General features: G+C 50.2%; 1 protein-coding gene across 7 annotated transcripts; it reads left to right on the top strand.

The window, feature by feature from the left end:
• WFDC3 (WAP four-disulfide core domain 3) lies at nucleotides 1-14,808 on the top strand. Of its 7 annotated transcripts, none has more exons than XM_078057248.1 (7): nucleotides 1-94; nucleotides 1,781-2,015; nucleotides 2,485-2,616; nucleotides 3,354-3,500; nucleotides 10,834-10,965; nucleotides 12,211-12,396; nucleotides 12,989-14,808. In XM_078057248.1, exons 2-7 carry the CDS (start codon nucleotides 1,937-1,939, stop codon nucleotides 13,003-13,005), a joined length of 693 nt encoding a protein of 230 aa, XP_077913374.1. In that variant the 5' UTR covers nucleotides 1-94; nucleotides 1,781-1,936; the 3' UTR covers nucleotides 13,006-14,808. The 7 variants fall into 7 exon arrangements, with proteins under 7 accessions (XP_077913374.1, XP_077913373.1, XP_035959748.1 ...); XM_078057247.1 differs by having other exon boundaries at nucleotides 18-150; XM_036103855.2 differs by having other exon boundaries at nucleotides 34-161; nucleotides 3,354-3,431.
• Nucleotides 14,809-16,210: the final 1,402 nt, after the last annotated feature.

Raw genomic sequence — 16,210 nt, 5'->3', positions numbered from 1 at the left:
GCGCCGACCCGGAAGCGCGCCGCGGCGAACCGCGGAGTTTCCATGGGAACCGCAAGGCCGCGTCTCGCTGGGGTCCCGGATGCCTGCCGGCGCTGTGAGCGCTGTGGCCGGGGCTTTGTCCGGGGCGGCGCCGCGCCTCGGGTGCAGACTGTAGGTGTTTGGTCCGTGAGCTCTCTCCGCTGGGCCGAGACCGGTGGAAAAGTGCGGGGCAGGAGGAGGGGAGCAGGCTCCCTGGGCTGGGGTTTGGGTGCGGAGGGGAGCACAGCGGCGCCTGCAGTTCAGTCTTTGAAAGCCGTAGAGTGGGCGTAATGCGGGGACCTGAAAACCCAACAAGAGGGGGGTCTGACCCATGCCGTCCCAAACACCCACCGGGTCCCTCCAGGCTTAGGCCTCAGGGGCTGCCTCTTGCATCTGAAGGCATCATAATGAAGTTTGGGTCTTGGCCCGTGGACTCCCCAAGCCCCAGGGAGCTGGGCTTCTCTCTTCAGACAGGTGATTCTGGGATGGGGAGGGGATGTAGGCGTTTAACAGCTGTGGAGTTCCCCAGAGCTCCACTTAGCTCTGGCTTAGAGATAAGATGTTACTTTTATCAGGTCACAATATGGGATAGTAAAAAGTACAAGTTTTTCATGTAGAAAGATCTGAGTTCAAATCCAGGATGATACGGTGATTAAGAACTTGACTATTGAATTGGGCTGCCTACCTTTGGTCTACCACCTCCTAACTGTGTGACCCGCGTTTCTTTCTGTGCCTCAGTTTCCCCATCTGTAGAGCGGGGATAATAGTACCTAATTCATAGGGTTGCAGTGAGGATTAAGTGAGTTAATTCATGTTAAGCACTTAGAACTGTGGAGCAAGTAAGCACTCAAGCAATGCTATCTGTCGTTACTATTATTAAATTTCAGTAACCACCACTTACTAGCTTTATGACTTTGGGCATTCTTTCTCAACCCCCCTGAACCAGTTTTATTACCTCTGCAAGATTATTGTGAGTTTTAAAATAAATAATACATATAAAGCACATGTTAAGTCGTCAACAAATGTTAATTACCTCCATGCTCCAATATCAGCCTTAAAATAATAAGGCAACTCTTTGGCACCAAACTCTTTGGCTCTATTAAGGAGATTTTTTACTTTACTCTTTAATCTTACTGGGCTAAGCAGTCTCAGTGGATACCATTAAATATCATGTCTGACCAAAGTCATAAGCAGAACAGATAAAAGTAAAACGAAATAGAGGAAGAGGAGATGAAGAAAGGGAGTATAGATGGTCTAGACTACTTGAGTCGTAGCCACTTCTTTTGGATTCTGTCAACTAGCCTTCACACAATCCAAAAATGGCCTGTATGAGCTAGACAGACCAAGATGTAGGTGCTTGGTGCATTTGTATTAGTTCTGAACAAACTCAAGTATGGTTTTATTGTAGTTTTTTGATGGTTTCTAAGTAGTCTGCTCCATTCTCTGTTTTCTAGGTTGCTAGCATGAACAGGAGCCACACTGCATTTTATTAGCTTTGGTTATTATTAAGTTGTGTCTCTGGTCCTTCCCTCTGTCACTTTGACTGCAGCTGTGTCCTTCCAAAGTCCTTTAGGGCTCCTTTTGATCCTGTGTCCAGTGGCCATCCCTCCATTTCCGCGGCTACCGACCAGGTTCCTCCTCATTGCCCAGGGGTGTTGTGTATATTGCATTACAGAGTCTGATGATCATCATCACGTGTGCTCTTTGGGAGTGCCAGGAATTTTCCCACACACCAGCAACCAGTCACTTTTCTTCTTGTCAGGAGAAGACATCCTTGGGGAATATTGCGAAAGGGAAGACTTTGGGGCTGGGTTTAGGCCAGTCTCCTAGTCCTGCCCTTCCCTTGGTTGATGCTCTGGGCAAGGTGTACACCTCCGGCCTGGACTGAGCGCTCATCTCAACTCTCGGCGCCATCGTCATGCTGAGCTGCCTCTTCCTCCTGAAGGCACTTCTTGCTCTTGGGTCCCTGACATCCTGGGTGGCTGCAGGAGAGCATGGTGAGCTATTATTTGGGATCCCAACAGAAAGTGACTAAGAAGTCATCCCCTACCTCTTCCTGGAGCGAGAGTCCTCATTTGTGGAGAATGGTCATCTCTGTAGGACAGGACTGGATGCGTAGATTCTCAGGCCAGCCGGGGTAGGTCTTCCTGGCTTTCTTTTCCCTCTCTGGACAAGGAGGTAGGACTTCCAGTCTGGCTTATTAGAGGTTCTAGCGTTTCCCTAGAGCTCCTTAAATGTTAACAGGATCACCCCAACCTTTCCCTCTCTTTATCCGCAAAGTGGCTGGACATCCGGTAGTGGTGGGCGAGTTTCAGGGGTTGTGTGGGGGGAGGGGACAGTGGTTGCAGAGCTATTTTGGATAGGAATGTTGGCAGAGGCTGAACATCCTTGAAGTGCGCTCAGCTTCCATTCCCCATTTCTTGAGGCTTAGCCAGTCACCCCAACCTCGTGGGATATCTTTTGCAGTGAAAGCAGGAGAATGCCCTCCTGATAAGAACCCGTGCAGAGAGCTGTGCCAGGGGGATGAGTCGTGTCCGGCCAGGCAGAAGTGCTGCAGCATGGGCTGCGGTCGGGTCTGCCGAGGAGACCTTCCAGAAGGTATGTTGGCTGGAGGGGCAAAATCCCAGGTGTGCTCTCTGACCTTGCCTCTGGGCTAGAAAGACCCAGAGAGCCTCCTCCCTCCTAGATGGGCTCTGGAAATCTAGCTTGCCCGCAGCACCTCTTCCCGCTTTGGGGGTTTCTTTAATCACTCAGTCCCCAGTGCTTTGTCTTCTATCAGGAAAGAACCCACAACTGATGATCTCTGCTTTTTATATGCACTCGGGGCTCATAGGCTGTATGGCTAAGTGAAGGCTGGAGGGCCAAGTTGTGAGGGGAAGCCTGTTAGAGGTAGTGATCAAAAGAGTAGACCCCGAGCCAAGCAGACTTTTCACGCTGCAAATAAGCCGTAAGCAGCTCTTTTTAAGGGTTAAGCTTTTAAGCCTCCATTTCCTCACCTGTTAAATGGAGATAATGGTTTGTACCTCTTGGGATTGTTGTGAGGATCAAATGAGAGGTTCCTGGCACAAGGTGAACTCAGTAAATGTGACAGTAAATGTGAGCTCTTATCATTGTTACTGTCTCTGCTTTAGCGCCAGGGTTGAGAGTCCTTTTTTTTTTTTCCTTTCAGGGTTGAGAGTCCTAAAGAAGCTCAGGGCTTCCTTCCTTTGATTTTCCCTTTTGCTACACCTGTGGGTGCCACCAGGTGGCACTACTATCTCTCTCTCTTTCTCTCTCTCTCTCTCTCTCTCTTTTTTCTTTTTTTTTTTTGTGGTTGTCTCCCTTTTTTGCTACAGGGAGGAAAGGAGATTGTCCCAGGGCTGTTCGGAAACAGTCCTGCTTCCAAAGGTGCATCACTGATGAGACTTGTCCAGGTACAAAGAAATGCTGCACGTTTGGCTGCAACAAGCACTGTGTGGTCCCAGTCTCTAAACCAAAGCTGGGTAAGAAACACTGCCCTTGGGGGGCCCATGGGCTCTTGGGCCTGCCTGCTTCTTTCTCAGATAAGCCTGCGCCATCCTATTGTTGGCTTTTCTTTCCTTTGAACAACAAAAATTAAGTGCCTGTCAAATTCTGAGAACTTTTCTAAAAAAAAAAGATAGAGAACGGGTACCCCAGCCAGAATGATCTGCGTGGCATGTGATCCAGGCAGGCAGAGGAGGCTGCCAGGAGGGAGATCGTGGCTTGCAGAATTTTCTGCTCTAGTGCTTGCCGCCTCCCCCGGTCCCTGAAAGGCCTTGCCAAAAAGTGTTAGAAATTGATGATGTATCTCCCGTGGCTCACTCCTTCTCATTTCTCTCTTGTTTCCAGATTTTTATGGTTAATTTTGCTTGTTTGTGCTTGCAAATATATTTTATTATCATATTGTTTCTCACGATCCCACTCCCTGAAAATATGGAGGCTGCTTTTATTGGAGAGATGTTAGATGTATACATTAATTTCAGGGGGGCACCTGGGTGGCTTAGTCGGTTAAGCGTCCGCCTTCAGCTCAGGTCATGATCCCAGGGTCCTGGGATCGAACCCTGTGTCATCAGGCTCCCTGCTCAGTGGGGAGTCTGCTTCTCCCTCTCCCTCTGCCCCTTCCCCCACTCTTGGTCTCTTTCTCTCTCAAATTAATAAATAAAATCTTGGGTGCCTGGGTGGCTCAGTCGTTAAGTGTCTGCCTTCGGCTCAGTTCATGATCCCGGGGTCCTAGGATCGAGGCCCGCATCGGGCTCCCTGCTTCGCGGGAAGCCTGCTTCTCCCTCTCCCACTCCCCCGGCTTGTGTTCCCTCTCTCACTATCTCTCTCTCTGTCAAATAAATAAATTAAAATAAATAAATAAATAAATAAATAAATAAATAAATAAAATCTTAAAAAAATTAAGTTAGGGACAACTGACATTTTTATGTTGAATCTTTATGTCTTCCCATTGTCCAAGTGCATTTGGTTTATTTCAGGGTGTTTTATAGTTTTAAAATACTTCTTTTTTTTTTTTTTAAGATTTTATTTATTTGACAGAGAGAGACACAGCGAGAGAAGGAACACAGGCAGGGGGAGTGGGAGAGGGAGAAGCAGGCTTCCCGCCAAGCAGGGAGCCCGACGCGGGGCTCGATCTCAGGACCCTGGGATCATGACCTGAGCTGAAGGCAGACGCTTAACGACTGAGCCACCCAGGCGCCCCTTTAAAATACTTCTTGATAAGTCAATGCCTAAGTTTTATTTTTTTCTTCACTGTGTTAAATGGGGTCTTACAGCACGCCTTCCATTATGTTTTCTAAAGAGACTGGGACCATCCTCTTGAGTGCACGTGGCAGCTATTCCAGCAGAAAAGCCTAGGTTTTGGTCATCAGAGAGCTGGGTTCAAGCCTGAGGCTCACCAGTTACTGGCCAGCAGGTCCCTGATCACGTGTCTTCTGCTTCCCTGAGCCACATTTCCCTCCTCTGTAAAATGGAAAGAATAAGCCTTGGAAGTTGTTGTAGAGAGTCAAAGTATGTGAAGCGTTTGGCCCTCAGTAGACATTAGCTGCCTTCCTGTTGCCTGCTAAGGTGGGCTTCATGAGGAGTGCGGTTGCTAACCAGCCCCTTTGGTCAAGAACCAGGATTGCTTTCTCCTCCCCGACCTCTTCCTCTCGGAGACCCTGGAACTCCACAGCGTGTGACCACCTCTTTCCTTCCGGCTGAACCTCCCCAGGTAGCGGGCCCCTCCCCTGAGCCCCGTGCGGCTGTCTGTGTCTGGTTTCAGCAGCTCTCTTGGGCGCCCTGCCCATAAGGGAGAATAGAAGGTTGTACTCCTTGCCAGGACTCCTGCGGCCCAGTTTTGGAACCAGAGCCTGGGAACCTGTGTCAGGCCGGTCACTCACCGCCAGCCTGGAGGGCCCAGCACAGTCTTCCAGTGTGTGAAGCTGATGGCCGAGTGACAGGGGCTGAGGGAGAGGCCGGCACGCAGGCCAGACCCTTGGTGAGTGACCCTGGGCCCTGGCCGGGCCAGATGGGGCTTCCTTGTCCCTTGGAGCCAGGCAGCCTGCCAGAGTGACCTCCCTGCAGATCTCCCGGAGTGTACTTACTGGCTGAGTGGGGGTCCTCGTCTGGCGGGAGGCAGTACTGGCTGTGGTGTTAGTAGTTAATGACTTTTCTGTGGCTCTGGTCCTGGGCTGGGCCGCTCAGTGAGACTGGTTGCTACCCTCGCTATCACAGGAAGCTGTGCGTCCTGGGCTCTGCACAGTCCCTGCTTTCCCTCAGTCCTGCCATTGCCAGAGGTTTACCAGAGCCAGTGCTGGTCTGTCTGGTAAGGTGGAGGGACAGTCAGGCCACCCGAGGGCTCAGGGCAGACATTGGGCCCTGCTCCCGTGAGACAGTTCTGGCTTCTCTGCTTGCTGCGTGGCCTCTCTGAACCTCACCTTTGTCTCTGTAAAGTGGAGATAAGCATATTTACCTCAAAGAGTGATAATGACCTTTGGGCTGTTAGAACAGGATACCGCAGACTGGCTGGCTTATAAATAACAGAAGTTTATTTCTTACAATTCTGGAGGCTGAGAAGTCCAAGATTAAGGTGCCAGCATCTTCAGTGTCTGGTGAGAGCCAGCTTCCTGGTTCATAGGCTACCACGTCTTCACCGGGACCTCATACGGTGGAAGGGGGCAATACGGGCATCGTCCCCTTCATGGGGGCACCCCTCTCATGACCTGATCACCTCCCGAAGCCCCCATCTCCTAAGTCCATCACACTGGGGGAACACAAACATTCAGTCTGTATCATATACTTTGGAAGAAATGTATTTAAAAATCCTATAGAGGGGAGCGGGGTTGGGGATGGGTTAGCCCGGTGATGGGTATTAAGGAGGGCACGCACTGCGTGGAGCACTGGGTGTTGTACGAAAACAATGAATCGTGGATCACTACATCAAAAACTAATGATGCACTGTATGGTGACTAACATAACATAATAAAAATAAATAAATAAATAAATAAAAATAAAAGGCCTATAGAAAACCTGCCAAGTAACGCTCAACAGCTCATGCTGTGATGCCCAGCACCTCTCTGTTCAGGTTCCCTCCCCGCCATCCCAAGTCTGACCTTTCTGTCCACTCCCTCACTTACCCACTCACTCACTCCGTATCGAGTGTCGGCCTGGCTGGCATCTGTACATCTCGTGGTGAGCGAGGCAGCCGTGCTTCTAACTACTGGGCACCGATGGTGATGAGGGCTGTGAAGGGGCATCAAAGCGAGCTATGGAGGAGGTGTCCTTTCAACCTGGAGGATGAGAGGGTGCTGGCCGTGGGGTGCCAGGAAGGGGGAACTGCACGGGCCAAGGCCGGGAGTAGGCACGAGCTTACTGTTTCAAGGAAGTGAAAGGAGGTCAGTGGGGTTGGAGAAAAGAGAAGGAGAAGGAAGATGGCTCCAGTTAGGGAGAGTCCAGATTTGGGGTGAGTCTCCAGGGCCTCTGTCTAAGGCTTTGTTCTAAGAGCACTGGGAAGCCTTTGCAGGGCTTATAAAAGCAGGGAGGAGAGGCCCAGTCTGGTTTCCATTTTACTTTATTATTTAAAAAAAATTTTTTTAAAGGTTTCTTTATTAGACTTTTTAAAGTAAAGATTTTATTTATTTATTTGAGAGAGTGAGTGAGAGAGAGAGAGAGAGAAGGAGCAGGGGGAGGGGCAAAGGGAGAGGGAGAAGCAGACTCCCTGCTGAGCAGGGAGCCACCCAGGCTCCCCGTGCATGCGTGAGTCCCAGCTCTTGTTCTTGGGTAATCCTGGAGGGAATCATAATGATACGGCTTAAAGGACCACATCATTGGTCCTAGTGTCAGAGCTGGGAATTTGGGACCCAATTCTGCCACTATTGATCTCAGGCCAATCCTGTCCCTTTGCTGGATGTCTGGCTGGCTGTTTGCAAAAGGAGCAGGTGTGATGGCTCAGAGGGCCCTTCTTGGCTTAAGAAGTTCTGAGATTTCACTTTTCTACCAGCACCACTGTCCTTCCCTCAGATATAGGGGAAGGTTAGAGCTGGGGTAACAGTAAAGCCCATGTCTGAGTATTTCCTGGGCTTCAGCTTTTTATTCCTTTTTTTTTTTTTTTTTGTGATAGCTTGGGTCTTGGGATGGGGCATTTTTGCAGGGTGGGGATGACCATTCCCATTCTGACTCTCATTCCTGTTTCTCATCCTGATTCCTGGTTAGATAACTGTGAGGTGCCTGGAAACCATGTGGTATGAGGAACTGAGCTTACCTAGTTTGGGAAAGCTGAGACAGTGGGAGGCAGAAGATCCTTGTCTAGGATGATGGCACTAGCCATGTTTTCACAAGGTCTCTGGGCATAGGACAAGGACCAATGGATAGAACTTTTTTTTTTTTAAGATTTTATTTATTTATTTCACAGAGAGAGACAGCGAGAGAGGGAACACAAGCAGGGGGAGCGGGAGAGGGAGAAGCAGGCATCCCGCCGAGCAGGGAGCCTGATGTGGGGCTCTATCCCAGGACCCTGGGATCATGACCTGAGCCGAAGGCAGACGCTCAACGACTGAGCCACCCAGGTGGCCCTGGATAGAACTTCTTGACAACCAGATTTCAGTTAAGTATAAAGTGTAAGGATGGGGGCACCTGGGTGGCGCAGTCGGTTAAGTGTCTGACTTTTTTTTTTTTTTTAATATTTTTATTTATTTATTTGACAGAGAGAGACACAGTGAAAGAGGGAACACAAGCAGGGGAGTGGGAGAGGGAGAAGCAGGCTTCCTGCCGAGCAGGGAGCCCGATGTGGGGCTCGATCCCAGGACCCTGGGATCATGACCTGAGCTGAAGGCAGACGCTTAACGACTGAGCCACCCCGGTGCCCCAAGTGTCTGACTTGATTTCGGCTCAGGTCGTGGTCTCAGGGTTGTGAGACCCTGCATCAGGCTCTGTGCTCAGCACGGAGTCCGCTTGAGATTCTCTCTCTCCCTCTGGCTTGTGCTCTCTCTCTCTCTAAAATAAATAAATAAATAAACAAATCTTAGAAAAAAGTGTAAGGATGTCATAGTCTGGCTTGGAGGTCATGAAGTCCAGCGTTCAAGTGGAGAGTAGGGAATTATTTGGCAGGGATTCAGGCATCACACATGGGGGATGCAGTGGGTGGCCATGGTGGGCACTGGTCAAAGGGCATGTGCTCTGACCCTCAGGGCTTCAGCCTGTTCCCCAAGAGTCCCTTCACTGCATCTACTATTTGACAAAACCCCAGGGACCTCAAGGAAGCCTGGCCTGGAAGAGAGTAGAGGTTTGGTCTCTATGCCTAGTCCTGGGGATGAGGGCAGAGAGTAGCAGAGTGCTCCTGGCATTGGTCACTTCAGGGCCAAGCTCAGCAAAATGGTGACATCTGGGAAGGGTGCTTCTCCCTATAATCCCATGAGAAGTTATATTGGTAGGTTTTTCCCACCAGAGAGATGTTTTTATGCCCAGCGTTCTCAACTGTGGGATGAAAGGCTTTGTTCTTTGTTAAATAGATTTTAGTGTTTGTCAAGCAGGTGGCGAGGTGTGGAAAGCTACATCTGGCAGTTAGCATGACCATATTTCCTGGATAAAAAATCAGATTTGATGTGATCTGACAATGGCAGAGAATCTTTGAAATAGGGGCTGTTCAGGAAAACCCTGTGATGCCAGGTGATTAGGCCCTGATTGTTCAGCTGCAGCCTCCTTGGAGGCCAATGCTTGCTTTTTTCCATCATGGCAGACTTCCCCGAGCCAGCCACAGGCAATTTTACTTCCGTGTCCCAACTCAGAGGCACTGGGCCAGTCCTGCTTCAGTTTTCTACAATGCTTTTAATAGCCTGTCACTTCTTCTCTCCACCTAAAGAACCTGAAATAAACACTGAGATGAATTAGTCATGGCGAGTCGGTTTGGTTTGGATGTGGCTTCTTGGGGTGTGCCTGCCCCCGAGGACCTGGCCCAGGGCCTGCGTGTTTTACGGATGGCGCAGTGGAAGGAGTGCTTCCAAACCAAGAGGCTGAGTTTTGTCCTGCTTTGCCGCTGACTCACTCTGTGGTTCTGGGCAAACCCCTTCTCTTCTCTGAGCGTTGTTATCTTCAGAGGGGTGGTGAAGGGCCACGTCGTGGATGTGCTTGGCTGTATGCAGCAGAAAATTAACCAAATACAAGTTTGTTTTTCTCACGTAACAAGAAGTCCTGAAGTAGGGACCAGGGCTGGGGTGGTGGCTCCACGATGCTAATAAGGATGAGGTTATTTTTTTTTTTTCCCTTCTCCTTCACATTCCTTGGCTTCGTCCTCATACTCGTTGCCTTGTGGTTGAAAGAAGACAGCTGTACCTCCCTGTGTTACGTCTGTCTTTGCACTGGAAGAAAGAGAAGCCAGGGGGCAGTCTGAAAGGTGCATTACCTGGATCAGGAATGCAAAAGTTTTCCCAGCTGATGTCTTAGCTTGTGGCCCACTCCGAGCTACAGGGTAATTTGGGGAAGCAAATCATTGTAGCTGGCTGGGCTCCCTGCCTCTCCTAACACACCTGTGGTTTTATTGGCAAGTGTTTCAGTTATCCATGGCTGCATTACAAATACTTCCCAAACTTAGTGGCTCAAAATAACAACAGTTGCCTCTTTCCCACAGCTGTTTGGGTTGGCCGGGCTCAGCTGGGCAGTTCTTAGGCCCACATATGCCGAAGCTAGGTCACTTACGCAGCTGCGTGCAGTTGGGAGCTCAGCGGGGAGCTCAGCGGTGGCTGGACCAGGCAGGATGCTTCTCTTCATCCAGCTTCTCTCTCTTTGGGGCACCTCATCATCCTGTAGTTGAGCCCAGGCTGCTTCTCGGCGTAGCGGCTGGTTTCCAAGGGGGGGGTGTTTTAAGAGGACCAGTCCCAATATGCAAGTGCTTACCAAGCCTCTGCTCACATCACACTTGCTGGTGTCCTGTTGGTCAAAGCAAGTCACACAGTCCAGCCCAGAGACAATATGGGAGGTGTGGTTCACGGGGGGCCACGACCATAGGTGTCTGCCACAGGAAGGAGGGAGGGAGAGTGAATATGGGGCTGGCAATAAGTCTGTTTGCCACAGTGGGTTAGACCTCAACAGTGTTTTCCAGACTACGAGTCTTGAGATCAGTTTAATAGTTGATGAGCAGCATTTAAAAAAAAAAAAAAAGAAAAGAAATAGAAAGACTGTAAAGTATATACATGTATGCACATAAATACCTACATTTTAAGCATGCGTATGGATTAACATACGCAATGAAAAATAAAATTTTGCACTCAAGAGTCACAGTGAAAGTAACTGGAAACACTGGGCCTGAACACCTCTGGGCCCCATGCTCTGATTCTATGACAGAGTCTGGTGGCGAATGTCCTGCCGACCCCCTTCCGTGCGAGGAGCTGTGTGACAGGGACGAGTCCTGTCCCCAGGGGCATAAATGCTGCAGCAGTGGCTGCGGCCACTCGTGCCGTGGAGACATCAAGGGAGGTATGTTGGCCCCTGGGGGAAGGAATCCTTGAGTTCCAGGGTCGGTTGGGGCGGGAGCCATCTGTGACCTCCTTGTCTTTCCCTTCCTGGGGGGAGTCAGAGTTCTCATCCCTCCTGTCTGCCTAGCCCCCAACCCAAAGCCACCCCTCCTCCTGGGGCCCGGGGGCCCGTGCTGGCGTCGAAAGAGCTAGGGGAAGGCAGTGTGGGTTAGTAGGAAAAGTCCCGAGTCTGGAAGACAGGTAGCTTGGCTTGCGGTCTTGGTTCTGCTGCTGACTGGCTCTGTGACCTCGGGGAAGCAGACTCGTCCTGAGCCAGTTTCTTCGTCTGTAAAGTGAGGGAATTGCCCAAGATCATGGTTTGCTGACCAGATTCTTAGCAACATATCCACAACAGATAAAAGCATTCCTGATTTGATTTCTTTAGTTTCAATATATATTTTTTAAACAAATCCCTATTTTTTTTTTTAATGGTATCTAGACCAAGGACTTTCTTTTTCTTTCTTTCTTTTTTTTTTTTTAAAGATTTTATTCATTTATTTGACAGAGAGAGACACAGCGAGAGAGGGAACACAAGCAGGGAGAGTGGGAGAGGGAGAAACAGGCCCCCCCGCGGAGCAGGGAGCCCGATGCGGGGCTGGATCCCAGGAGTCTGGGATCATGACCTGAGCCGAAGGCAGACGCTCAACGACTGAGCCACCCAGGCGCCCCTAAACAAATCCCTAGTTTTGAATGCTCCTTTTGTACCAGGCACTGTGGAACTCCACTTCAGAAGCACTGGCTCAGGTGTTGTTTTTAGACAGCATGTAGATTCCCAGGCAGTTCAAGGTTCTGAAGACAGATTCTTGTCCTTATTAGCTTCTCAGGGAAGGTAGACAGATCAGGAATTGTAATGAATTCTGATGAGAGGAGCACAAAGCAGGGTGCCGAACCTTGTCTGGGGTGGCAGAGGAGGCCTCCCTGAGGAAGGGACACTGGGAGGCCCAGCCTTGGGGGAGGCAGTGGGGGGCTCCTTGGCACTCCACCCAGGCCCACCGACAGAAGTATCAAACCAAGGGACCTCCAGGGAACTCTGTGGGATGCCATTTGAAAACTGTTGATCCCGATGCTCTCTTGGGGCCCCACCGATTCTCAGAGGCTCTAGCTCCCAGATTTCCCAGGCAGATCTTTGGTTAAGATCTAGTTACAGTCAGGGATGGATTCCTCTGGAGCCTCTGAGTCTCTTTACCTGTGCCTGTTTATCCTGCAGGGCGGGCTGGTGATTGTCCACACATTTTGGTGGGCCTGTGCATTGTCACCTGCATGATGGATGAGAACTGCCAGGCCGGGGAAAAGTGCTGCAAGTCAGGCTGTGGCCGCTTCTGTGTCCCGCCCGTTCAGCCACCAGAACTGGCCACAAACCCCAACTGGACCCTCCGCTCTGATTCTGCCTTAGGTGAGTCAGGTCCAGCATCACTGATAAGAGCGCACTTAGCTGCTGTGTGTAGACCACTGGCTTAGGTGCTGGGTAGGGGACTTCAGAGGGTCGAGACAAAGTTCTTGCCCTGGAGAGTCGAGTGGGAGAAAAAGATCCTATGCCCCAGATGAGAACCCTTTTTGTAGACCGCATGGGCTTTTAGGCTCTCAGAGTAGGCGTGGCTCCTTGGGAAGATCTTTCTGCCCAAAGTAGGATTAGATCTGGGCCCTGAAGGCTAGGCAGGATGTGACAAAGGGAGGAAAGCACGGAGAACATGCTGGACGGGGGTGGGGGTGGGGGTCTGGTGGTTAGTAAAGGCGCAAAGGGTGGAATGCCGGTGATGCATTTGGGGAGCCGGGTGGGGGTCAGGTGAGGGTGGGCTGTTTCGGTGCTCGGAGACAGAAGGTTGACAGCTGAGTGAGTAGGGTCTTCACTGCCAGTTTGGACTGGAGTGTCTGGGAAGCAGGGCGCCATCCAAGGCTTTGGGGAGCAGTGTATGCCGAGCTTCTCTAGGATGGAGGGGAGCTGGAGCCAGGAGGGCACAGCTGTGACCCGATGCTTCTTTTTGCAGAGACCCTGGTGCCTTAGCTGTCCTGATTTGTCCTGAGCTGCTTCGGTGACTACAGGGGGCTTGTCCTGGCTGCCAGGAGAGGGTGACGTCCTGGGGCTGTGACCCTCCCGGGGGCTCTCGTTGCCCTCTCTGCCCTGCTTCTGTTCCTGCTGCTGCCCTGAGCACTGGAAACAGTCGTGGGTTTGAGCAATGGTGTGTGGCGCTGCTTTTCCCCAGTAAAGACCGTGCTGACCTTCTTGTCTGTGCTGTTTGAGGGCCAGGATGAGAGAGCTAGGGGGTCTGAGCACGTCGGCAGGATTACGGGACTTAATGAGAACACTGAACGTGGGCGCTGCCCTGGTGGCGAGGGCGGAGGTGGGTGGGAGCTCAGCCTAGGCTGACTTGCCACAGATGTCTCTCTCAAGCCTCAGGGGTGGGACCCTCGGGCCTCTTCTTGGGCCGGCTGACTTTTCTTTTATCAGAGAATGTGAGTTGGGGATGGAACAGGGGTAGGCAACTAGTTCACTGTAGTCCCTTGGATGTTCCCACCTTGGACCTCCTTCTTGGGGGCTGGCCCTTGGCTCCAAGGCAGGCAGTTTGTCCCCTCCAGGTAGCTTTGCTGTAGGGAGGGGTTGTCTTTAGGTTCTCAGAATATAAAAAATTAAAAAAAAAAATTAAAAATGCATACAAAATGGATCACATGCTATATCCTGGAGAAATTTATGTCATCACATTATTCTTGTAATGGGACACCATGAAAATAGCTAATTTTAACTAGTCATCTCTTGGTGGACATTAATCCTTGTACATATAGATGTTGGCCCACTTTTGCAGGTAAATCTGGGGAAATTCTTTGTAGTAGAATTCTAGTTTCTCCAATAGAGCCTGACCCAAAAAAAGGCCCTCAATCAGTATTTGTTGAATGAATGAAAAAATGAATATAATTCGCAAGTCTGTCCATTAGGAATTTGTTGAGCTTCGTAGTAGTAGAAAACCCAACTAACAGTGGCTTAGCCAATAAAGACATTTAATTTTTTTCACATCAGAGTCTGGAGAGAGGCAGTGAGGCTGGTTCAGCAGCTCACCCACAGCACTAATGAACAGACTCATTTCCTTCCTTCCCCACAAACCTCAGCGTGCTGGCTTTTGTCCTCGTGACGCGCGCCTCACTGTGTGGGATGGTTGCTGCAGCTCTGGACGTCACAGCAGGAAGGTCTGTGGCGAGGGTAATGGTGAAAAGACCTTTACCTCAAATGGTGCTCTCCTTTTAATCTCAGAGACCATCTTCCCCGGAAGCTGACCCCTCCCCACATTTCCCTCATCCTCTCATTGGCTGGAAAAGCAAATGTCTGCAAATGGGAAAGGGAAAATGTGACAGTCTTAAACGTGCTTCATCCTTGAGGCTGAGGGAGGGGCCCACCTTGATTTAAAAATTGAGATTCTATTAGCAAGGAAGAAGGAGAGAATGATTATGGGGGAGGTAAGTAATGAACCATATGTGTCGTACTGGGTCAAAGGACATATGCATTCAAAATTTGGACAAATTGCTAAGTAGGCAGGGCTTTTATAACAAGAAAGACAATATTAGTATTCACCTTGAATATTGCAAAAATGTTTTTGTAATTCCGAACTCTAATGGAAAAAGGCAAGTTACAACTTAAAAACTTCCAGGGTGCCTGGTTGGCACAGTCAGTTAAGTATCCGACTCTTGATTTTGGCTCAGGTCGTGATCTAAGGGTCGTGAGATGGAGCCCTGTGTCGGGCTCTGAGTCTGCTCAAGATTCTCTCTCCCTCTGCCCCTCCCTCAATAAATAAATAAAAATCTTTAAAATTAAAAATAATTTCCGGGGCGCCTGGGTGGCTCAGTCGGTTAAGCGTCTGCCTTCAGCTCAGGTCATGATCCCAGGGTCCTGGGATCGAGCCCCACATCGGGCTCCCTGCTCAGCGGAGAGCCTGCTTCTCCCTCTCCCTCTGCCTGCCTCTCAGCCTACCTGTACTCTCTATCTCTCTGTCAAATAAATAAATAAAATATTAAAAAAAAAAAATTTCCATCACTGCTGTCTTTTTTGCCCCCTTTCCCTCTGTTTTCACACTGGCCTGTGAAATTCTGGTTTCTACTGGGTTCAGAACACTCATTTTTTTGAGTAGACATGTCTGTGTTTGATCTGAAGAAGAGTGGCTGGCATGAGCCTCGAAGTGGCCATCCTAGGGACACTCAGGGCTCCAGGCTCAGAGTGCAGGGAACGAGGAGGACCCCCCAGTGTCAGTGTAATAGGCTGCTGAACATTTTGGTAGGTTCCTCTTCCATTGTTTTACTTATTGTGTTATTGTTTATTTAAAAAATCAAGATAATATGTGGATGCCACCTAAAAAATCAATATGGAGAAGTCTTCAGTGAAAACAGCAGTCCTGGGATCTTAAAATACTGAAGGGTGATTTTCTGCTGGGGGTGGGGGTGAGACTGGAAAGGAAGGTGTGAGCCCCAGTGCAGCTCAGGCTGAGCATCAGGAGAGATGTCCCTTCCAGATCTTTCTTCCTCATCTGGGGCAGCCCACCCTGTCCACATGGGAGCAACAACATGGGGCGGGGGAGGGGAGAGAAAGAGAGAGAGAGAGAAAAAGCATGAACCAAAGGGCTGAATTTGACCTTGGGATTGTGTTGGAGTTGGAGGTCAAAGGTTGAGATGGGGCCAAATTCCATGTCCCCCTCCCCCACCCCTGGGGCCTTTCTAGGCCTCTTTTCCTATTGTTGTATCCTAAACCAAAGAAGCCATCAGAACCTTTCCTTCCTCACTTTAAGGCCATTTCAGCCTCAGGCCTGGGGGAGCAGGTCTCAGTGGACCCTGCTCCTATGGATGCCCTAACCTTACACCCTGAAATTAGCTCTGACCAGACTGAAAAACCACACACACGCCCCTCCCCATCAGCTTCCTGGTGGCTCGCTTGGGGGTGAAATCCGAAACCAGCTCCCCATACGCAGAGGGCATGCTGAGACAAGGAAAGAGGTCACTCCCGATCAGCAGGTGGCAGGTGTAATAAGCAAGGGAACTTACACACAACGCTTGTCTTGGGCTCTGGAAGCCAGCAGATCTCAGCACTTGACCACCAGAACCTTAACAGTTTACAGAGAGGCCTTTACGGGGCTCAGTCACACGCACCGGCCAGAGGGTCTCAACACCTCGCTCCCTCAAGGCTACATCCTTGAAAATGGCTCCCACTGTGGGAACGGTGGGAGGAGGTACAT

This window comes from Halichoerus grypus, chromosome 10, assembly GCF_964656455.1.
Source record: "Halichoerus grypus chromosome 10, mHalGry1.hap1.1, whole genome shotgun sequence".
Lineage (NCBI taxonomy): Eukaryota > Metazoa > Chordata > Mammalia > Carnivora > Phocidae > Halichoerus > Halichoerus grypus.
This window is presented reverse-complemented; position numbering and strand designations above follow the sequence as displayed.